Below are 24,496 nucleotides of genomic sequence, written 5' to 3' on the forward strand. Positions count from 1 at the left end.
GACTTTTTTTCCAAAGATGTTTTTTGTCTCAAAGTTATCCATTTCATTTGTCATTTAATACAGTGTTTACAGTGTTAATATAATATTTTCATTGACTAGAAAGTGACTTGTCACATGCAGCCCCCAAAACCTGTTAATTTTGTTCCTCAGAAGCTCAGCCTTTATATTTTTCTAGCGATGAGTAATCTTGTATTAGAGTAGCATGTTTTCTCACTAGCTCCACTTCCTCTATCCTTCCCCCAGACACCGCACACATACTCCCTTCTTTGGCCAACTCTCAAGAGAAAGTACAGACAGTCTGGAGAACAAATCTTCCTTCATGCAGATTACATTCTCCTATAAACACCTCGGCGATGGGTGTATAACCTCCAGCAAGACTGCTGCCTAATCTCTGGCAAGAAAATAAACAAATCGAAGCCAGAAGCTCTGATAAGGGGATCCACAAGCATCTGGGACCTTGGGTACTGTAAATGGAAGGAAGATTCTTTCCATGTTTTTTGAAGAATCATGTACCTGAAGAGAGAAACTTTCTTTAGTAATACTAAAATTATTGGTCCTGCCACTATTAGAGAGAAATCTTTAAAATAAATCCTCTTTGAAGATTCCCATACCTGTCCCTCAGCTTCTCTAGAAAGCCACTCCTAACATCACATTTGTTCCTGTCCACAGGGCCCTCAAAACTAAAGCATTAACTTTTAGAAATATTGAGATATCAAAATGTGTAGGGACTTAGCAAGAAGAGGAGCCAGGGAAGCTGCTCTCTGAAGCTTCCTCAAATACTCTCCAGAACAGGACTTAAGATGGATCCCACCAAAGAAAAATGGGATTTATAACCACACCTTCACTTGCAGAACACACTCGTTCTTTTCTTAAGTACCACTTGATACTGATACCTTCCTTTATATCATTGCCATTAACAGGTGTCATAAGTTCCGGAATATTTTTTGCCTCTTATCTTTTTTTTCAACTGCACCATTAGTGCGCCTGACAATGATTTTGCTAACAGAAAGGACATTTCTGTGTGTTTTTCTGCAGTATAAAACTAGCTCATTACTGAGTATAGTATCAAATAGGGATTCTGTACAACCCCACTTACAAGGATGCACAGTTGGAGAAAGCAGAATTTTCTTTCCCATTAAGAGGCCACCAGGAGTAACAAGTACACAAAGATCTCCCCAATCATCTTCAGTTATTTTTAAAAACTGCCTTAAAGAGCTGGTTCCCTTTGAGCTAAAAAGCTTCACCCTCAGGAATGAGTGCTACTCAAGATAAGTCAGTGTAGCAAACTTGGGAGTCTAATGTTGTAAAAGTAGCTGAAATTTTCCTTTATCACATTTTCGTTCAGCCAAGTGTAGCTTGCGTTCTGGTTTTCCTCTTCTCCTTTAGCGGCTTCATGCTCAGCTTCCAATATTAAGAACAAGCACAGTCCCCCTGAACGCACTGAGTGAGCACTGTGCTGATAAAAAATCTCTTGATTAAGCACAAATTATTTGTTTAATCAGTCAACCATGTTAAGAGCATAAGTCGTTATAAACCACCATTCTGTCCAAAGGGACTATGATTTTTGCCCTTAATAATATTTACTTTTGAAATCTCTGAGGATGAGAATGAAAGGCAGATGAGACAGCTTTAATCGACAGCGTTAATCAACCTTGATACCTCCAGATCATGGAGCAGTGCTTGGCATAACTTATTAGTAATTTGTGGTCTTTGTGGCCTAAATTATGTCCTATGTGGCTCCACATTTTGTCCTTCAGCTTTCCCACTGTCCTGAATATCTATGGCTGAAAATACTGTTCCCCTCAGCTCCATAATTCCATCTGCCCTTGCCCTTTCCCAGTAAATCCCTATAATAAGTTTTGGGAGTGGGTCTCCAGAATGCTGCTCTTCAGTTCTCCATTACAGGGGTGTATAAAGGAGACTCTCCTCCAAATGTCCCTGGAGCCACTCAGGCTTCTCTGTTTTGTTTTTTTTTTTTTTTTTAAAAAAAAAAAAAAAAAAAAGGAAAGAAACTCTCTTACATTTTGTGTTCTGGATTGTAGCATGTATTTGTTATGAATGCTTGAAATTACAGGGCATTTAAAATGAATATAATGTGAGAATCTGAAGAATTTTAATAGATAAATTGCCCGTTATTTTGTTCTGTCATCCCAAGAACAGTCTCTGTCTTGTTCACTAGCACCTCCTGGAATGCCTTCGATACCTTTGTAAAAGTTGGCACATCATTTGATATCCAGTTGTAGAGGACTGCTGCTCCTGAAAAAAATGACCTAAGAGGACTTTGTGGTTGATAGGAACTACGTCGTCGTCACGAGTCTATTGTGTGAGGTGTCAGAGTAGTCATGTCCCTCTGTGGCTTTTTAGGGAGAGCAAAAATCTGTTCTGCAACATAGCTACAGTTCTTCACGATGTGCCATTTAAGATTTGTGCTCTAATCTTTCAGCCTTTGTGAAGAACTGTTTGGGCTTGTTTATTTTTTTTCTCAGTGCACTGCATGGATGGGGTTTTTTTATCCATTTCTGAGAGCTAGGTTCAAAATTTTTCAAAATCTGCTTCTCTCCATCTGTACTCAATCTATGATCCTTGGATCTGTTTTTTTAAAAAAACTTATCTCAGAGGATGGAAAAATCTTGTTTTCATACAATATTTCAGTAAGACTTAGGAATAGCTGTGGTGTGTAATTTCTGAAGAGTTTAAAACACTGCTTCCTCCCCCCAACAACTATAAAATACAAAGGAAATTATTTGCATACAAAGAATTTGATCATCCAAACATCATGCTTCTAATGAAATATAAATCAGCTAGAAAGAGCTTACTTAGTTTTTCCTAAAAGAAACAAATCAGTCTGAGTTATTTTTCTATGTAATTAACACTGTTTGCTGTTTTAAGTAGAGGGATCAGAGTTGTCCAAAGCAGTTAAGATTATAGCAACATCAGCAGTTTTTCTGTTTGCTTTACTTTTATTCATTCTGGCATCACAGCTAATTTCTAATCAAGTAAATGTGTTTGAAAGTATGATTCGGAGGAGATAATACACTTCTCCATGCTAAGTGCATAAAGCTAGTTTGATAAAAAGGGTATTGCATACAACGACATTTTTCTAGTGGGTCTAATTATCTCTGCAGCAAGCAAGTGAACAGTGTGTTTCAGGATGTGTGTTTGGATGTCGACAGGCAGATTGGGCATGCTAATAAGCAAGGCCATTCACCAGCAAGTCTCTTATTCTTGTATATCAGAGACCTGTGATGACAGTAGAAGTTGTCTTCTGGTGGCTTTTAATTCTCTCTTTAAAATGCCTCGTACTTTAAGCAGACACCCCTTTGGCAGAACTGAGGATGAGGGCTCATTGTCCCATTGCCATCTCATTTGTGAATGTCATCTTTTCTGATCCATCCCCTAGAAGCACGAGCAGAGCAGTCTACAGAAATCCAGACTGCTCCTTCTCTTGTAACATCCGAAGAATATGTTGCTATTTGGGATTGACGATTCCGTCCAAGATTGATCCAGAGCCCGCTGAAGTCACTGTAAGTCTGTGATTGCCAAAAGCTACCACTGACTTCAGCGTGTCTTGGAGCAAAACCTTCACGGGCGCAGAACTCCCTGGGAAACAGCTTGCTTTATTGGAAAGCAAAACTGATTCAACAACAATTAAACACAACCAGTTATCTGGACCTCCCTCTGCAAAAGGTTTGTGGCTTTAGAGCCCTACCCTGATAAGCAGGAACATGGAAGATGAAGGTCTTTACTTTTTAATCTCATATGGCTCAGCTCAATAGTAATTAGCTTCTGCCTCTGCTTCTGTGGGCCTCCTGCACTCCACAGCTGCAGCAGCCAAACCTTGCTCCCTAGAAAAAAATTAGACAATTATCTCTGGGAATTTATTTCCCAGCAAGAATATTCACATCTCACTTCTCCCCAGTACTTCATCACCAAGATGCACAGCTGTTGAAGGACTATCCAGATCTCAGTCCAATCTACTGTCATGTTCGATAGCTCGTCAGTGCAAGAGTTTCACAAATGCACATTTTCCAGATATATCTTCAGTCTGTGTTTCCTCTGGTAATCCCTGCCTGGAATCACAAATTAAGAAATATACGTATAAAGATTCCCTAGTTAGTTTAGAATAATTAGCAAAAAGACATTTCTTGTTAGAGGAAAAGTTTTCCTTCGGTCTCTGAAGGTAGCTGTTTGTCTGCAGTCTTCCACTACAGTCCTTCCAGCACAGCTGTCTCAGAAAGCAAGTGATACCTGGGCAGCGGGAGGTGGAGGAACGATATATTTTTGCAGGCTTCACGAGCACTGATTTGTGCTGTCATGCTTGGAGTATCACGGGTTTGCCATCTGTGATGGGCACCATTTGGGCAAAGCCTGCCTTTTTTTTAAGGGAGTGAACAAATAGTGATGAAATGGAAACCTGATGATCTGCTCGATTTTCCATCTGTGTTTTCTCCTAGAAATCTTGAACTTATGTGTTCTTCAGCTTCCTCATTTGAAGAATCTCATCTTTCAACAGCCATTTCCATCCAGAATTACTAGCGTTTCATGTACCATCTAGGGTGCTTTCCCTAATGTTTTCAAAACCAGCTGCAAAGTATAAATCTCTGGCACCTCATATTTTTAAATCACTGTATCTGCTTCCCTACCAGTTGTACAAAGTGTTTGAAAAAAACAGCGTTTTCTCTATGGTGGAAAAACATTTTAGTCCCTGCTGAAATCCTCCAGGTTTGTTGATGTTCTGCTCAGCCTTACTGTCTTTTACTATCCTGTGTGATACTTGGATGATAGCCAGGCACATATAAATTGCTCCCACTCATGCTCTCTCTGGCGGTTTTATGTGCCTTTCACTACTTTCGAGCAGATATTTTAGGCAGCAATTTATTCCTATCATGGTTTTTTTCTGCTTACTTTCTTTTCCCTTTTTAAAACCTATTATATCTTTTAGCCTAGAAGTTACAATAGTGCTTTAGGATCCCTGTGGATCGATGGGTTAGAGACTACAATGACAAAATCGTGGCTTTCTCTTTAGGCTTGTAGAAGAGAGTAGGAGGCCATAAGAAAGACTCTTAATGCCCGATTTCAATGCTTGCCATGTCAAGGGGCAGAAAGTGGGCATGACTTTGAAGCTGGCAGTGACCAGGACGTCTGGCTCAGTACGTCGGAGACAGCACAGATGGGGGGGCTTCCCATGCCAGATAAAAGGGGTGGTACAGATTACTTCTTGATTAGAAAATGCAAAAAAGAGACTGAATCTGTGTTGTTCCTGGAAACATTTAATTCTTGGCTTTCCTCTAAGTACCACAAGTGTACACCAAATAGAATCTAAATTTGGACAAATCCATAACCTAGTCTCTATTAAGTAGCCCGATTTGTCATTATATTTCTCTTAAAGATTAGAAGAAAGAGCAGAAAAAGAAAAAGAAAAAAAAAAAAGAATGAAATTATTTAAGGGGCTTCTGTCTAAAGGCAGAAGAAAATGAGCATTACAGATTCAGGCTGAACATTCCCCTGCAGCCCCCCAAGTGGAAAAATTAGCTTTCAGCCCTCTTAGAAGAATGTCTGGCTTGCTGTGAATCATGTCGTTCAAACAGCAGTCCCAGTAAGCACTATCGTTGGGGGGTTGAGAGTGTAGAACTGGATCGTGCCCCACTTCCAGCCCTTGCTACAGCCCCCAGCTGCTATACGCTTGCACCAGCAAAAATATCTGTGGGGCATTTTGTGGCCTGAGCTGGTAATTGGGCCCAAATGTAACAAAGAGTATCCATCAGTCCTAGCTTAGCATTGATTAGATCACTACAAGTAGAGCAGATATTTACGAGAGCATATTGGTATTATTAAGGCATATAAGCGTGTTAGAAGTTTATCATGTTTTCCAAAAAGTATGGACATAATAATAACAAAAAACCACAGAAACTTAGTTCTAGGACTTAGTTCTCTATCCCAGTACGTCTCTTTAAAAGCCCATTTGTCATGCGTTCATCCAGGTATAAAATGAGTGTCAAAGCACATACCAGAGGTGAGTATTAATGGCTGGTCCTCATCCAACTCTGACCTATTGCGTTAGATTTCTAGTGCTGTGTTTGATGGACTGTGAATCTGTGGTGTCTTCGTAGAGGTTGTTGTGATCCTAATTAAGAAAACTGTCCTTTTATTTTTATTGCGTTTGCATCATGTGGTTTGTTGCAGTTTCCTCACGTGCTGCTACCAAACAAACCTTCCCTTTGCCTTCCTAGGTTACACAGATGGACCAGAAGCTGAACCTCATTACAGATATGCTGCATCATCTGGTTTCCCGTCAGCAGGGGGATCAAGGGAACAACAGATCATCTCAGAGAGGCAACAATGTCAATTCGGATCTTTTCCTGCCTAATAACACCCTGCCGACCTACGAGCAACTGACAGTACCGAGAAGAAACGAAGATGATATATCCTGATGTGGTATAAGTCTGGGTTGGGTTCTTCCCACCTTTCTCCTTTAAACAGGACTGAATGTTGAGAACCTGGAAGGAATTAAGGTCACCAGCCATCCAAGAAAACACGCGACTACTGTATCGCTACCACTAGTCTCCAATACACTCTTCTACAGCCTCTTATAATAGCCGAAGGATTGCCAGGCTGTCTTCAACCAGGCAAAACTTACTCAAGCTCCACATTGATTTTGTTCATGAACAAATGATCACTACTCATTATTTCTCAGAAAGACCAAAATGATGCAAAGACAGGCAAAACGGCAAGAATTTAGATCTCCTTTAATAATAATAAGAGTAATAATAATATTCTAATAATACTTGAACTTAGATGGAAAAAGTGCATTCTGTTTATGAATTTGCAGATAGCAATATATTTCTACTACTAAAGTTTTTAAAACAAACTAGGATAACTTATATTGTTTTTATTGTATAAACGTACACTAACATTCTAGAAAATGACACACCACATACTGAATGATTTTCTTTTTCTGTTTTATTTTAACATTGCTACATAAACAGTTATCAGATAATGACCAGGTTTTATAAATCTGTTTTGCTTCAGGGAGGAACTAATCCTTAATCTGGAACAATACTATTTATAGTGGAAAGTGCTATAGATTTTTTAAGATATCCGTTTTTCATGGGGAGACAATAAAGTATTACATAGAAAAAAATGATTCTGCTTTCTAGAAAACTGTTGCCAAAGATTTTATATATAAATAGAAAACACAGTGGTCTGAATGTACTTGTCCTGAAATAGCTTTTTAAAAAGAAGGCCCACAGCTTCTTAAGTCTACTGGGTTTTAGCTTACAGTCACCAAGAATAGTACAAGAGGCTGAAGTGACTGGACTTGCTGGTCAAGTGCTTGAGCTGGCCACTTACTGAGCATCCGTAATCCTCACAGGAATCAAGGCCCCAGTTCCGGAAAGCATCTCTCATCCAGACAGCATATAGGACAATTGAACAGTTTCCTGAATAATGTCTTGAGAAATTCAACTCCCTACAAGAGTCATTTGGTATTCAAAGGTGCCAGCTCTAATTTAGAGGACCGAGGGCCTCAGCCACAACCCACGGAGCTGAACCACATTACCCCACGGGATAGCTGCACTAAAGCCAGCAATGTTTGGCTCAGTGTGATTTTTCACGTACGCAAGGCGAGCAGGATTTGGGCTTTGATTACCAAGATTGAAATTCAACCTTTGCAGATAGTCAGCACCTGTACTGTCTTTAAAGCTGACAGAGTGTCAGGAAAAGCTATTTAATCCAATGTGGTGGTGGTGGTAGCCCATACCGCTGGCAAAAGAAGGAGATGTAGACAGATTTATCAGCTTTTGCACTTTAAACATCGTACTCATCCAGTGCACCCTGTTCCCCTCACTGCAGAGCCCGTACCCCATGGTGGTCTCTCTCCCTCTCCTGGAAAACTGGTGCCCTAAAGCCTCGTAACTTTGCACAGCAGTTAACATCACCAGTCTTTGACATCTTTGAGCAGTCTGAAATACTGATGTGTAATGAACTGAGATCACAGAGAACCTTCTCATAGTGCTGCTCATATTCCAGGCTTTCTTTTCAACATTTCATCTCTTTCACTTGGATTGCAAAGGAAAGTATACTGTATTTAACTTTACACATCATGTTACAATTACCCAGCCTCGCTGCTGTACAGTAGATAAATGTTAAGGGTGCAGAAATTTACAGGCGTAAACAGGAATTGTATCTGGGCATTATGTTTTATAGAAATCAAAATTATTGTCATGATTTTGAACATTTTTTAAATGAGATTCACTATGTAACTTCAGGTTATCAATCAGCCTGTTAATTTCCTAATAAAATACAGGACAATAGTGCCATGTCTTTTCGTTATTCTAAAATCCAGACACTTGATACGCACAGGAAAGCTGTTGGCTTTGCTCGTCTGTTTTTCTCTTAGCCCACTGTAAAGTGTACGGATGCCTTATTTGCAATGCGGGACTGGAAACCTTCTGCTGATTCTTTACTAGAAAAATAGAAGAAAACCAGGACTTAATCAGCTGGCGTGCCTTGGGGAGAAAGGTGTGTCTTGTAGCCCTTGCTGGAAGCAGCCAGGTCTGTGCATTTCTAGGGGTGTTGTGTTAGCCAGAAAATGCATCCATTCCTACCTGTTTGTTCCCAAGACCATACCTACATTTTCGGTTTGGCAGCTAATCTCAGTGACACCAGTCTAGCATAGCAAACATTTCGTGCAAAAGGTAACTTCCCTTTCTTGATGTGTCGGTTGGTTTATAGCCATCCAAAAATCACCATTACCAGAATCCTGGGAATAACCAGGTTTTACGGATTCTCAAGGCTGGTGGTGAGTTGTCGCGAGGTCGATGATTCCTCACCTGGTTCCAGCTGATCCTTTCAGAAAGAGCACCAGGTCTGAGAGCTGCTACTCCAAATCTGATAATCTACCTCGCCCTAAGAAAAAGAAGATGATCCATTTTCCCCGCGAAAGAGAGATGTCATAAAATGAGCCATCCAAATTCTCCGTGCAGCTGCCTGGAGCTAACCATCCCCAAGGGCTCACCGGAGACAGGTCGGATCTCTGCTCAGAGGACCGGACTGGATTTGTTTTGCCTGCTAAGACTTGCTACCTCAACAACTTCTCCTGTAAGTAGGTACCGCAGCATCTTTCTTTCACAGAGCATTGTGGAATGGCAGCAGCAGGAAGATGAGCTGAACAGTTCAATGCTTGACCAGCCTGAAGTAACCAACATGCAGTGAGTATGTTTCTGCTAAAACCTTATCTGCTGGTGTCTGCTGTTCATTCAACCTGGCCAGAGCAGTTGTTTTTTTTTGAAGTGGGTAAGAAGTGTTTGTAAATAGCTTGAAGGGGAGCACAGGAAACTGAAAGATAGGCAAAGCCTTGACTCTATAATTTTCTACCCCATTTTTGTAAGCTGTTTTAAAATAAAGGCATCTGAGGCTGCAGAAGGGAGTTTCTTTCTTAGAGCAGCTCAATAGCACTTTGCACGTCAAGACTGGTGTAAGCTGGGCCTGGACCTCCATCCCTGCCTAAAAAACTAAAGGTCAGCTAAAAAAAAAAAGTCAGCTAAAAAAATGTGAGCTGGCTCAGCTTCCCCAGCCTGCCAGGGTCTGGGTGCTATGCCAGGTATGGAAGGTAGGAAGGCAGTGAATAGGAGAGGAGGAGAAAAGTGGGGCTGCCCAGCTGAAGGTGGAGATGAAAGCTCAGCCTGTCTCAGTCCACAGCAGAGGCAGACGACTGCGCAAGTTTGCAAAAAAGAAAGATTAATGGGAGGAGAGGGGAGGAATGTGTGAAAGGGAGGAGGTTTAGGAGATGAGCAAAAGCTTGGGCTCCTGGTGAGGAGGCTGTTTTGGGATTCAGGCGTCAGAAACATTGTGCCTGGCATCACCATTAACCTACAACGTGACCCCAGGGAGAGTCATTTCACCTGTTTGGCCACATCTGCTGCTCCCTCTCCTCCACTCAGCCTGCTTGTCTATTTAGACCACAAATTCCTCGGGACAGGGATGGCCCCTTTCTATATGTTTGCTCAGTGCCTAGCACAAAGGGACCTGCACTCTGGGAACTTGAGGTACCACTCTCATATAGTTACTCAGGAGGTAAAAGCCACCCTGGAGCCCTGCTATATGCAAAACCTTTATTATTCTGAGCCCAAGGAGTTTCAGAGTTGGAAGCGTCTGCTGCCAAACTGGCAATTAGAGGATGTTGGGTTTTAGACTCCTTTTGACATAATATCTTACAGAAGAGGAGCAGAAGTCCAGCCATCACTCATTTTCCCTCTTGTATTTTAAAGCAGGTTTGTTTCAAATAATGCAATGGGCCAGCGCTATGCTCGAATACCAGTTGAGGAAGAAACCTTTGGATGTCAGCAGATTAAATAGCCATTTTACTGCAGCAAGTTAAGGCTGTTGTTGCTAGCGGACACCTCTGGGCTGATTTATCACCCATCAGTTCTGAGGAAGGTGGAAATATTCCAGGGCATTTAGCTGAAAAGGTCTGGGCAAGAAACAAATTGCTTTTTGAAATATAAAAAAAAGTAAAATACAGGAATATTTTCTTTTCTGGGAGTTAAAAAGATGAAAGGTAAAAACAGTTTTAAGCTAATCCTCGTGTACCCTGCTGAGATGGGTATTACTGTTCTCATGTTACTGATGTGGTGGTGGTTTGGGAAGAGGAGGGGCATTGAGAAGAAAAGGAAAAAGATTAAAGATCTGATGCAACTCCCATTTATGTCCTGCTCCTGTGACAATGTACTCGTGTGCTTCATTTAAGCACAGGACTCTATGATTCTATGAAATCTATGATTCTAGGATTCTAGGAGCTGGGCCATTGCCTGCAGCGGGACTACTCAGTCCATGCGGGTCAATGTAAGCCTCTGCAACTTCAAAATGTGTAGTAAAGACACCTTTCCACGGTCTTTCAGTGGAAGCTGGGCTCAGTTGTGTACACAGTGCTCCTTTCCTCGTTTCTGTTTCCCATTTCTGTTTTCAAATCATTGGTTTATACTAGCATGCCACTCACCTTTTCCAGCCGCGACAATCAGAGGCATTTCCTTCCACTTCAGCGATATGAATTTCCTTACCTACTGGGCTCGAACACACGCAATGCAGTGTTCCTGCACACAGAGCAAAGGCTTTTTAAATGCCCTCCAGTTTCATTTAAAATAGCATGTGTAATGTTTTGCACGCTGGGCTCACTGAGCAGCGGCAGCTGTGTTGAAGGTGCATGAAAGGCAGCCAGTTGTTACACCAGTGCGATGTGGAGGTGACACGTAGCTAAATCCCCAGAAGGATTCGCTCCCATGCAATAACCAAAAGTTGTTGAGTTCAAATCGAAACTAGCAAGTAATTCTGCAAAGGCTCACTTTTTTCTGTCTTGTCCATGGGCTGACTTTGATGTCTAAGAAGTGCAAATTTCAGCTGAAGCTTTTTTTTTTTTTTGCGGTTGTGATGTGCAATGTAGAGCAGGTTTGTTTTCTGTGTTGTTCCCCTGATGCCCAATGAGATGCGCATTTGCGCTCAGCCTTTCCTCGGCGAGGACATTGATACCGAGCTCCTCTCTCTTCTACCGCTGCCTATTTTCACAGCACTTATAAGAATTTAATTATTTTGTAGACCTCCACCCTTCTGTCAAGTCAAGTTGAACAAGGCCGACAGGTTCAAAAGTTATTAGGTGAGGCAAAACAAACCCAGCATGAGTGCATTAACCTTGTCTCTACAGGAACCACACTAAAAGTCCTCTATCCCCCCACGGCACTCCCCCTGCAAACCCAGAGGTCTGGAAGAGCTGTCACCCTTCACTTTGGAGCAGAATCATAGAATCACAGAATTGCTGAGGTTGGAAGGGACCTTTAAGATCATCAAGTCCAACCATTAACCTACTCTGACAAAACCACTTCTAAACCATGTCCCCAAGTACCACATCTACCCTTTTTTTAAATACCTCCAGGGATGGTGAATCCACCACCTCCCTGGGCAGCCTGTTCCAATGTCTAATAATGCTTTCAGTGAAAAAAATTTTCCTAATATCTAAACCAAACCTCGTCTGACATAACTTCAACCCGTTTCCTCTTGTCCTATCACTTGTCACCAGGGAGAAGATGTCAGCCCCCACCTCTCTACAACCTCCTTTCAGGTAGTTGTAGAGAGTGACAAGGTCTCCCTTCAGCCTCCTCTTCTCCAGGCTAAACAACCCCAGTTCCCTCAGTCGTTCCTCATAAGACTTTTCCTCCAGACCCCTCACTGGCTTTGTAGCCCAACATCCTTCTTGTAGTAAGGGGCCCAAAACTGAACACAGTATTCAAGGTGGGGGTCTCACCAGTGTCTAGTATAGGGGGAAGGGTGAGGAGGAGACTTGCAGAAGACATGTACCTGGGACTTGGTGGCTCCTGCAAATCTTGATGCACCTTGCCTTTGGATGAGCTATTGAAAGGTGCTGGAAAACAGTGGTTTTCTTACGCTGGTCCCAATGACAGCAACCTAAAAGCTAGTACGACAAAATGCTTGGCGCCACAACAAAGAAAACGCAGGTGCCGGATAGGCGTGTTATGAAACACGTCCATGCGCGTGATTGTAACACAGTGAGGAGTCCGGTGAAAAGATGTCTACATCGCTGGCGCGGGAGCACTGCCAGGGAAGGGTTAGCCCAAAAGGAACAGCATTATCCAAGTTCACATCGCTCCCGCATGGGCTGGCAACTGCTGCCTGTGGGGAGAGGCTTCCCAGGGGCCTGACATGAGGCATTATGCTCTCTGCCCGTGGATTTGTGCCGAAGAAGAACTGATCTATAAAGCCGGTCTTGAAACCATCTTGGAGCTGCATTTGCTTCAGAGCTAGCATTGCTCTGGCGAGCTGCCCAGGGATTTAGGCTCGGCTAATCCAGGCTTGGCTCTCCATGGCAGACACCCGTGGAACAAAGGAAATAAAGCTTCCACGACCCCGTCGAGTTGCTGGTCAATCACTCGGCCAGGTGCAGAAAGTGGGCTAGGCAGCCTTCAGCGAGCTCTCTAGGATCAGAGAGGGGCAAATCCCCAGCAGGGGTGAGCAGACGAATCTTTAGAGATTTTCTTGCCGTGATTTCCCGAGTCTGGGAGCGTCGCGCTCCAAGCCCCTGGTGCCTGTGCGTTTCACACAACCTCTAAAGCCAGCTGTGCTGAAATGCATCGCTGTTGCTTTCTGTGCTGGCAATCTCGTAGGGAAATAAAAAAAAACGAAGAAGCCAAGGAGGAAAATAAATTCAATTTTCAGTCCTGCTGTATGTTATATCCTTAGGAGGATATTGATCATTAATTTTGTAAAGATAATTATGTTAGATAGAGTTGTTACAAGCACTACCAGTGCTGTAAGAATGATAAGCGCGTATGAAGCATTAGGATTACAAGCAGCTTGTGAGATGCTATCGTCTGCAACTGTTGTTTAAGCATTGCCTCATAATTTGTTAGTCCTAATGATTGCCTAATGGGGTTATTAACTGAGCTGTCTGTAAATGGAACCTAAATGTAAATGCGACTCAGATTTTACTCCTTTTGCATCCTTGGCCCTTGCTCTGCATGTAAATCTTCTGCTTGGATTCTGCCCCTTTTCCTTGATTTCCCTAGGGATTTCCTTCTAAGCGTTAAAGCTGGATGCAGGTTTAATGGGATATGCGCCCTTCAGATCACTTTTGGGAACCATCAGGTAAGAGTTGCCCACAGGAGGACTGATTGCAACTGCACGAGGGAGTTTTCTGCAAGCTGCAACATCTTTTTACTCATAGTTTGCCTTTTAAAATCCGAATGACAGAAGATGTGCTTACCCCACCGAAACCCTCCTCCGCCCGGGCTGCAGGAGCTGCGGCCCTGCAGCCAGCGTGATGTGTGCTTGCTTGCAGCCATTATAGATCAGATTTTAAATAACACATTTGCTTAATTATTTGCAAATGTTTCTCTGTTATTTCAGTCGGCAACCCAGCAAGTATTTTATTTTCTGTTTATTTTCTCTCCTGTGCTGCGAGGTAGGGGGAGTCCTCAGCAGCCCCAGGACAGAAACCAGAAGCAGGGGAGCAGAAAGGTGCACCAGAAGCCAGGTCCTGTCATTAAGCAAAAAGTGCTGCCCCAGGCACACACCTTTGAGTCCCTGGTTCTTGCAACCTGAGCATCACTTTTACTACCCTGTCTTGATCTTCTCACACCCAAGTGCCAAGCCTTAATACACCTTTAAAATACCCTGAAGTGTCCTGAAACTTAATTTCCATCCGGTTCTCCCACTCCCACAAGTTGATCTGGGGCTCGATCCAGAGCTGATGGAAGGCAGCAAGGCTTTCGGGTGGCACTCAGGACGGGCCCCCGGGGTGTTTCCTGGTGCCTGCACCTCGCAGGCGCGTTAGTCACCGCTCCTTGGCACCGCACAGCCTGTGATTAACATTTCCTTCCTACGCCAGTCCTTCAGACCGCAGCTTCGAGTCTGGCTTTTTTGTTTCCCTCCTTCCCGGCCGAAGGGGAAGAACAATTCCTGGAAAAGAAAAATGCTCTTTCCCCCACGTTGCCGAAACCTTCGCAGGGAGCTTCGGGGAGGAGAGAGGAGACTTTGGAGAACATATGGCTAAAAGCGTTTGGGGGTTTTCAGATGGTAAATGACCGATGAGGTCTCAAAGGGGTTTTATTTATAAATGATAGACTCCTGAGAGAGAAATAATTGCTGCTCTCCCAGGCGTAAAAAAGCAATTCACCTGACATAAAACCCAGGGATAAAATTAGCTAAATGAAAGCTAGATATGGCAACTGTATTAAGCTTTTTTTTTTCTCCCCCTGCTGAATGGTGAATCATTTTAATTTTGTTTTCCCCTCCTTTCTTGGAAGGAGAAAAAAAAAAAAAAGCCAAAGCCAAAGCCGTGCCTTGGGTCTGAAAGAACAGATGGTGCCCTGGGCGGCCCTCCGGAGCGCTCTGCAGCGTGCATTCCTCCACTCCGCCGCTCAGATAACTGAGTTATACAGCACACGACCATCTGGTGTATGACACATCTTGTGTCCCCTGGACAATGCCCCGGCAAACCTCTTCAGGGGAGAGGTTAGTTTCTAGGGTAACAGCAGCATGTGCAGCTCCAGGCCTTATTGAGATTCAGGGCTCCTCACTTGTCCCTATTCTTCTCCTCCCTATTGTTGTCACTTGAGCTTTTGCTGCTTGGTTACTCCGAGACTGACAATATCCATCAGTATTTTGTCCCCGGCCCAGAAACCATTGTCTCCAAATTTTGTTTCATTATTTATGTTTTCAATATCCAATGGTTGGCTGAAGCATCTGCTGTAGAGTGATAAGGCAAGTGCCTATTGAGGAGGACTGCGCTACTGCCTGACAACGATGGTTTGAATTATTTAGGTTGTGGTTGGACAAGCATTTGCAAAAGCCAGGGTATCCATGAAGCACTGAGGTAACTTTATTTATTTGTCTGCTTCAGGTTATTTTAGGTGTTCTTATCTTTTAATCTAGACTCAAGAAAAGCTTAAAGCCTCCATAGATAAGTAAGCTCTCGAAGAAGTAGGTCTGGTCACTGACTGGAGGTCTCTGGATTTTTCCTTGCTTGGAACTATATGAAAAAAAAAAGGGGGGGTTTCACTTTCCTTTTGGATTTCTAAGGGATTTCTTCTTAAGTGACTCTGGTTTTTGATGCTGATATTCTCCTCTTATTTAAAGAGCCAAAGTCTGTACTATAAGCATGATCAAGCACAGGGACTATGCATACTACTCTGAAATTCAGTGTTAGCAACGTAAGTCAGATGATGGTTTAACCAGCAAACAGAAGTAGTAGGTAGATGTTTTCTCGACCAATAAAAGACACATGTCCCACCAAATCCTTTACTCTGTTGCAGAACAATTATATTAGCAGTGTTACCTTCCTCAGATATCTGTAATTGTCACAGCTAGCCAAAATCCCCCCAAATTCATCTCCTCTTTGCATCGAGTAGACTGTTCATTCAATGGGCTTGAAAATACTTGATTAAAAAAATTAGAACATCAAGCATGAGGTTCAAATAAGTATTAAAAACACACAATTAAGGAAATACCAGTCATGTCTAAGCACAAATATGCTGAACTGCAGGTCTTAAGTGCTTTCCTCAGTCAAGGTAGGAGCAACTTTAAAAGGTTGCATCATATCTCAGGTTAAGGTCAAGTATTAGAAAACCAGCAATAACAGTTAAGAGAGGTTCTGTATCTATGTAGCAAATAATAATAACATATATATCTATGTTGATACTGTGGTAAGTTTGTTATAACATGAAGTCCAATTAAGTATTTTCACTCATTTATAACTTTCTGGAGATTTTACTTTCAAAGTAACACTTGTAAAATATATATTTACAACCTAAAGGAAATTTTAAAAAAGATTTGCCTAAAACGTTTCAGATCTACTATGAGGAAGAAACTTTTAGGGTTTTCCCAACATGAAGCAACCTTTGTTTTGTAGACCTCAGAGCTGGCAACAGAAAATGACCACGAAATGTAACCCTGAGCCAGAAGACCGGTTTCAAATATTCTCATGAAAGTCAGTTTTGATTTGCAGCATATTTTGCCCTTGACTTGTTTGTTAGGTGTGCCGTGGCAGTAAGTGTGTTTGCTTCATCACATGCTTGAGATAGCACGTGATCGTAAAAGTAAGGCCTACGCTAGAGTGTGTATGGAAGAGGAGATAGAGCTGATCGTGGGCAAGGCTTGCTTAGCTGTGTTTTGCTTGGCAGCTTTCAACAGCAAGGAGGAGGGGCTGGAAATATCCTCGCTTTGTTGTAGATTTGGACAGAGTTCCTATTTTTCTATCTGACTATTGAAAGTTATCAGCAACTTGCTCCACCAGAGCATCTGCATTATCTTTCTAGGTGCGAAGCCCTCCGTCCTGGCCAACGGAGCGGGGCCAGCTGGGAAGGTGCAGGCAAAGCACCTGGGCTTGGGGTGTTTGCAAGCATGCAAGAAAGGTCCACACACTGATACCATACAGATTGGAAACTGGATCTGAGTCGTGCAACCCTTCTCACCCTCGTGCAGCCCTCCCTACCTCTGCTCTTCCAACATCAGCGATGAGGGGCTGTAGCCCTGAAGTCCCTCAGCATCTCTCCAGCTTCAGAGCATGAAAACAGAATCACAGAATCACAGAATGGTCAGGGTTGGAAGGGACCTCTGGAGATCATCTAGTCCAACCCTGCTTCCAGAGCAAGTTGCACAGGATGGCGTCCAGGTGGGATTTGAACATCTCCAGAGTGGGAGACTCCACAGCCTCTCTGCTGAAAGTGAACCAGAGTGGGCAGCCCCCTCCTGCCAAAGGTACTCTCAGTCTGAGAACAGTATCAGGTGAGGTGTTTCTTTAGAAATTGTGGAAGCTGCACGCCTACAGCTGGAGTGCTGTGCAGTACTCTGGTTACTTGAGCTGGATGAGCCTTTCCTAACAGTGGCATGGAGCAGAAGAAAGGTAACGAGGGCGGTCAGAGGAGCTGAGAGCCTGTCCTAGGAGTTTCGCTGTCTAACCTAGCAAAGCAAAAGGCTAAGGTTGCTCTCCATAAATATATACAGGAAGAAATGTTGTTTCACCCGAAGAGCAATGTTACTGCAAAATCAAATATGTAAGTTGTCCGTGAATACATTCCTGAAGGTTTCTAAACATCAGAGAAGGAACAACAGCATCCCAGTGTAAATATGGCGGGTCAAAACTCCCAGCTTTAAGATGTTACTTGATTAGTTTGTGAAAGAGATCATAGACTATGATTGCCTGCGAAGGCAGGGAACTGGTCCACGTGACTCAGGACATCCCTGCTGCTCCAGTATTTCATAGTTTTTAAAGGCAGTAGAGTCCATTAGAGCATCTGGTCTGAACTTCTGTATGACACAGGCCAGACATCTCACCCAGTTACTCTGTGCTGAGCCCAGCAATTTGTCTGACTTAAGTGTTATCTTACAAGTCATTCAGTCTTGACATCAAGACACCAAGATGCACAGCCTTAACCCCTTGCTATTAAAAAGGATGGCTTTTCTTGTTTGGGGCTGAATTTGTTTCACCAACATCGTTGATTCTTATTAGGCATTCCATTAACAAATTAAAAAGCCTTCTAGCATAGGAAATGATCCTGCCTTAGCAAAGATTACAGTAAGATTGGTCTTTGAGCAAAGACTAGGGTAAATACACTAACCGATCCAGAAAAGTTGAGGTTTTTAGCCATTCCTTCTGTGCTGTACCTTCCACCTTTAGCCATCCTTCTGACCTTGTACCTTGGGTTTAGGAGCTTGTTTGAAAGCAATAAAATTGCCTCAGTGCCTTGTTGCAGCAGAATCACCCAGGTTTTCCTCAATGACTGTGGGGTTTTGCACAAGTCAGTGGTAAGGCTTTGTGATCCTTAAATATTCTTCATGTGCACTGTTGGGGCAGAGGAAAGGGAGGGGCAGGTAGAAGATGAGATGCTGCAGTGTCTATAGACGTGCCATCTGCCCAGCTTATCCACAGGCAGCCACCAGAGGACTTCACGGCTGTCAGTCCATACCTACAACAGCACCAAGTGTATTTGAAATTGTTTTGAAAATACTTAGGAAAGGAAAACATGCAGGACAATAAGACACAGAGTTGGACTCCTGAATAAGGATGAGTCTCCCTACGTTTTTTTAAAGAAAAATAAAATGGGATCTGTGCTTTCCTTTTTTTTTTTTTCCACTGGCCAGTGCTGCCTAATGGGCAGGACTGGCCCTGCTTTCTTTCCTGTATAATATTAGGGGGAGTTCTCTGTCCTGTGCTGATCAAAGGTCTTTTAACGAGTGTCAGTCAGACTGGCATAAGCTTCATCATCTGAGAAAGTGAGGAGAGTGTGTATATATGGATGTATGTGTGCACATGTAGTACCCATCACCAGAGAAGGAAACAACGTATGTGTGTGTGTGTGTGTAATTGTTGATCACTATTTGGACGCATATCAAGTCACACAGCCAGAGGCACAAGTGATACATGCAGTATGGAAAGAGATCACAGAACTCACTTCATTTGTAGAAGAAATTATCACCTTCAGACTACAGCCTAGAAGGGTTTATCTAAAGGAGTATTTTTATTTCTCTTGTAGAAAAAAAAGGAACTGCCGTTTTCTTGCCTCTAATAAATTCAGGGGGAGGAAGGTAAACCAGGCAGACACTGCATCTAGCAATATACTTGCCTTTACTGCCCTGGCACTTCAGGGCAGCTAATTAGGAGAAAACGGGGTGAAAAGTGTTGTGATCATAAAGCTAAGCACAAGGGGTCTCCATCTGTGAAAGCAAAGGCTGCTTATAGGAAAAATCTGAACTGAATCAGGAGGGAATTACCATCTGTCCCATTTTACGGAGAGGAAGGACAAGGCACAGAGGATAAAGCTTTCCTCCGTTGCATAAAGAGGTGATCATTTTGGTAGGTTTGTACTAAGACATCTCTGTACTGTATGTGAGGGCCACACTTGACCACGCTTCTCTGCTTTTGTCCAAACCTCCGAGACCCAGATGAAGGCAACCAGTTGTTCATAACATCTGCTTCTGGTGAGAGCACGGCAAATGGCTCCTTAGCAAAGAGGTTTCTCTTTGGAAAGGATCACTGAAGAGTCAGAACAGCAAATTAAGTTAGGAAGCATAAAGCAGAGTGCCGCGAGCAGAGGGCAGAATACACTGCCGTTCACGTGTGAAGCAGATCACTTGCTAAGAAGTCAAATGTAATCAGTTTTTACAGGAACATGTGAATATTTTTATACTTTAAAAAAAGTAATTGCACAGTCTGTTTAGAGGAAAAAGCAAAACAAAACAAGTGGGGCCATGAGACATGATGCAATTTGCATCTAAATACGTTTTGGAGATAAGAACGTGTTCTGAGGAAAACACACTATTGCCAGTTCACGAGACTTACTTTCTGGTATCTTTGTGGGAACCAAATGAATTGCAAAACATCTGCAAGGTCCAAAGTGTCAATTATGCCTTTATGTACGTGGAGGAAATGTCACATGATGGAGGCAGTCATTGGACATGGTCAATTGTAGGGTTTTATCCTCTGCTTAGCCTTAAAGCCTCGCTCAACAGTCAGGTTAGACAATGGCACTGTCAGAGCAGGAGATGGATCAGTTTGGCCACTCAGAAGAGTTGCTTATCAGCACAGAAAGTGTCCCCGGCCTCGGACAGCGCTGACATTTCGTTTGCAAAGCCTGGATCAAGGCTGCTTTGAAAAGTCTGCTTGCAGGTTTGCGCATCTAGAAGCAGCCAAACGAAAAACCAAACACAAAGCACAGATATCGGCTAGGATTTGCAAAAGGAATCATGCAAATTAAGTAGGTTTCCAAAGATTTTCTGAGATCAGATCTGTGTTTGTGCATCAGATTTCTTCTCCACAAGTTTTTTTAAAAATGCCAACTTTGCCAACACATCTTACAGGAACGTATAAAAGTAGGTTGTGCATCATTCAAGCAGCATAGGAGCTGCCAAACCAGAAGAATGGTTTTGAAGGGCCCATATGTGTGACTGCAAATGCCAAATATCTTCATTTTAATGGCTTGCATGTTACAGTTTATACTGAGCACTTCAACAAGTCCCAACAATATTCTTTCCGGATTTGCAAACTTGCATTGCTTCTCCAGGCAACTTCTAAATCCGGCAACATTTGTAATACACAATTTGTGCGTGTTTTACTGCAGTCAACATCTGCAGCGAAACAGCACCTATAGTCTGTAAAATTGCACAGCAATGCCACTGGCACGGTGTCCAGCAGCACTCCGGGCTGGGGTCCTATCTCCAGTTCTCACCATCTTTCATCGCTCTCTAGCCAGTGCAGTGCGCCAGATGACACACATCCTTCAAAGCCCACACAGATGCTATAACAACCTGTGTGCAACACTAATCTGTAAGAGGTGAGCCATGGGTGACATTTTTGTGGCAGTTAACGATGGGTATTTCTGCAGACCAGTAGAGAATGCTCCAAAACTTGGTAGTTTCTCCAAAGTCCTGTGGAAAGAAAACTCCCACAGCCTGAACTCCATCAGCCTTGTCACCTCCACAGCTGCAACCAGCATCCCCTTACTCTTTAATTACACATCATCTCATGCAGACTATTGGCACTGGCAAGTGCTCTTGGACTTGATACAGCTCCCCTCACATCAAGGGAGGTTTGGATTGGGCTTGTAACCGTTATTATATTTAATTATTATATTATTGGATCACTATGGATGCTCTTGTAAAGTCTGACAACTGTGTGACTGGGCAAACATGCCTGGATTCGCTCCGAGCGGTGTGTCTCACCAAATGAGATGCCATTTGCAAGATGCAAGCCAGGCTGGGTAAGAAAATGAGCAGCAAATGGGGGGAAGTGGGAGGCAGGGGAGGAAATGTTTGATAACCAGTAAATAACTCTTTATGACTACGTGCACTTCTGCTGTCAGACTATGGTATTGTTGGTGTCAACACTGTATAATACAGCCTTATAAGCTAGAAGGAAAACACAGAAGCTAAAATATTTCATTTGGAAACAGTCTAGTGCATCCTTTGTGGGTTTGTTTTCCCCATTAGGTGTTGGGTGGTCTCCACATCATACCAGTCCGAGTGCTTATGTGTATGTGTGGCTTATAACCAGTGGCACCGTGAGCCCACGATAACACCAACATTAATTCAGAGCAGACTTTATCCTTCCTGTACAATTTACAGGTTTGGCTGCATGCTTTCTAAAGCAATGGAAGACACTTGTTCTGCGCATCTCACTTTCCGCTCATTTGTCTCTTTGCCTGGCCCAGAGTGCCATGACCCGTATTTCCACTTCGACCCTTAAAGAGTTATTTTTAAGCGCATGCCCTGCCTTGGCCCCGTTTCCACACCAGCCAGCGGCTGTTTCCGGACGTGTTGCAATCGAGGCCTCACTTACGCTGTGACAAGTTGGTCCCAAACTCCATACCAGGCTTCCTGGATTTCTTTTGGTCCGGCAGAAACAACACTCTGCGGGAAGATTTCTGCAAGCTGGAGATGAAAAGAAAGAATAAAATAAGTTACAGTCTCAGCCAGTGGCTTTGATACAAAATTCGGTGACTTACTCTGCGTACTCTCCTCCAGTTTCCCAGAGAGCTGCACAGTTTTGCAGTATCATCACCCCACTGCGCAGCAGGAGGAGGTCCAGGCAGCCGAGCGGGGACTGTTGGGGCACGCAGCACGTGGTGAAGCCCAGGGCTTGTGTCACGAGCACGTTAGTTTGGTAATCCCGGTATTACGATTGGCCTCAGAAGAAGCCTTCACATTATTTTTAACTTGGATTTTTGTATTTAATGCAGCTATGTTTACCAGTGCAGTTTCAGATAGAGTTTGGGAGAGATTTTACCTTCAGGAGGAGTTAAGGTCCCCACTGCAGCAGCAGCAGTCCCCCTCCCGCTGCCCATTCCCTGCATCCTCCCTCCCCTGACCTGCGGAGGCTGGTAAGTCCTTGTCTGTCTAAAATACTGGTCAAAAGGCTTTAACTAATATACCCCAAAAATGAGAATGATGGTTTTGCTCTGGTTGTGGCTAGCTGTGATAACCAACAAGTTTCAACAAGGTAACCCATAGACCTAAAGAAGAAAAACAACCGAAAAAGGGATGGGGTTTGCTCTGTTGTTGAGGAGTGAGTTGCCTAGGAACCAAAATGAAGGTATTTGCTTAAAGTGGTTGGGTGAGCCTGCCAATACAGGTATTCCAGGAAAGGATGGAGTTTGTTTCGCAATTCCAGGAATGAAGCGGAGTTTTACAAAGTGAGCAGACGCGCATCACGTGCACTGTGAGATAAACCCACTGGACAGATCTGAAATGCAGCATGGATTTGGATGGCTTACGTTGACATGAGTTTGGCTCTGCGTTTTGTAGGGGAGAGCTATACAAGATCATTCTAGCAGTAAAATTGCTTGAAGAGATGAGTCCTGGAAACAGTTTTTAATCTGAATTTTAGGGTAGCGGTTTCACTGTGCCAGTGAAGCTTGTGTAAGTGAGAGCTCTGCAAAAGAGAACATTTAATACAGTGTAAAATCCAGCAACTGCTGGTGAATGGATCAGGCTCCAGCCCGCGAAAACCCCTCTATAGAAAACCAGTAATTGCCAGGAGGGGTCAGACTGTTGTCCATCATCTCTGCAGTAGACAATGGCTTATATTTAGAGAAAAAAATAATACAAAACCCTACAGTTTCTGCCTGGAGAATGAGCTATCCATAAGAATTTCTCATTTCTGTGTTGCTTAATGTCCTTTCACATCTTTAGTAGAATTATCTGCCTACTGAACTGTAACTTAAAATAGAAGTGCCCAGTCCCTCCTCTTCTAAGCTCTAGTCATCAGAAAAAAAGCACAAGAAAGTGTTTTATGGACTAATACTGTTTTGGGTTCTTGAGAAGTTGCTGAGTAACGAACTGATAAGGTTAGGATTCTTCCAAAGCCAGTTGTGCATGGGAAAACGCAGGTTTATCAGGAGAACGATTTGTATTTCTTCCAAACTTCATGCAGGGGGATGGGGGGAGTGGGAGGGTGGGGGGTGTGTAGCGAGTGGATCATTCCTGTCCTCTGCACAGGGTGAGGGTGATGCCAATGGTTCCTCTCAGCAGCTTCTGTATTTATTTTTTTTTTACCCTGAAAAGTCTTTGCTTAACACATTTTATAAATCTAAATATAAAAGATGGACTTTCTGTAACTCCTTTATGTCAAACACTGGGCCCCACCTATAGCAAAATATCTTGTCTTTTACTAAGCCTACGGAAAAAATGCCAGATGCGAGGACTATCCAGACGGTGGTTTCCTCTGACCTTCTTTTGAGAGTATTTGTGGCACTTCCAGCTCTACCCTGCCTTAAAGGTTAGGATAGAAAGCTACTGAAAATGTTGGCAGCTCCCGTTAGGTAATACAGTGTCTGCAAAACGAAAAGGACTGTTCCTCCTCCAGCTGCTTTGTGTCCCCTCTCTGGCACATTTACTGCTCGCAGGTAAAACAAAAAGGTGTTTTCTGCTCTCATCATGATGAGGGTTCACTGAAATTGCACAAATGCACCGCTCATCCAGGCCTAAAGTACCTGCTGCTGGGGTTGGTGAAAATACTGTAAGGGGATGCAGCGGGAGCTGAGCCCGGCTTAGCGTTCTTCTGGTTACACAAATTGGAGGATGAAGGTCAATATCTCCCAGGAAACCAGCCGACCACACCAATTCACGGCTAGATATCTCGCTACAGCTTGAAATGAATGGTATTTAGGCTACGACCGGGGAAGACGTAGCTGCTCAAAGTGGCAAAATCGCCATTACTTGTGACCAGTGATCATCTGGTGACTTGTTTTCTGACAGTCACAGCTTCTGAAGCCATAGGAGTACAGGTCTTAGGTCTTCTGTTGCAAAAAGTAGCTTCTTGGCTCTCTATTTGGGGGGAAAAAAAAAAGCTAGGAAGTGTGATCAGATTACAAAGCATCCTGAAAGCCAGCAAAAAGTGATTTGAATGCACCTGGCATGTAATTGACTTCAGCTTGCAACCTCTGAGCACTGCTGTGCCCTTTAGTAGATCGGGGATGCTCATGGATGTGGGATGGCC

At 43.3% G+C, this 24,496-nt stretch overlaps 1 protein-coding gene across 1 annotated transcript in view; it reads left to right on the forward strand.

Moving 5' to 3' along the window:
• The window catches only part of KCNQ1 (potassium voltage-gated channel, KQT-like subfamily, member 1), a 363,965-nt gene extending 357,534 nt beyond the window's left edge, over positions 1-6,431 (forward strand). The window contains exon 16 of the mRNA XM_009892035.1: positions 6,231-6,431. Coding sequence (XP_009890337.1) covers positions 6,231-6,431 — 201 coding nt within the window. The remainder of the gene's footprint in view (positions 1-6,230) is intronic.
• Positions 6,432-24,496: the final 18,065 nt, after the last annotated feature.

The sequence above is a fragment of the Charadrius vociferus genome, unplaced genomic scaffold, assembly GCF_000708025.1.
Source record: "Charadrius vociferus isolate BGI_N301 unplaced genomic scaffold, ASM70802v2 scaffold179, whole genome shotgun sequence".
Taxonomy (NCBI): Eukaryota; Metazoa; Chordata; class Aves; order Charadriiformes; family Charadriidae; genus Charadrius; species Charadrius vociferus.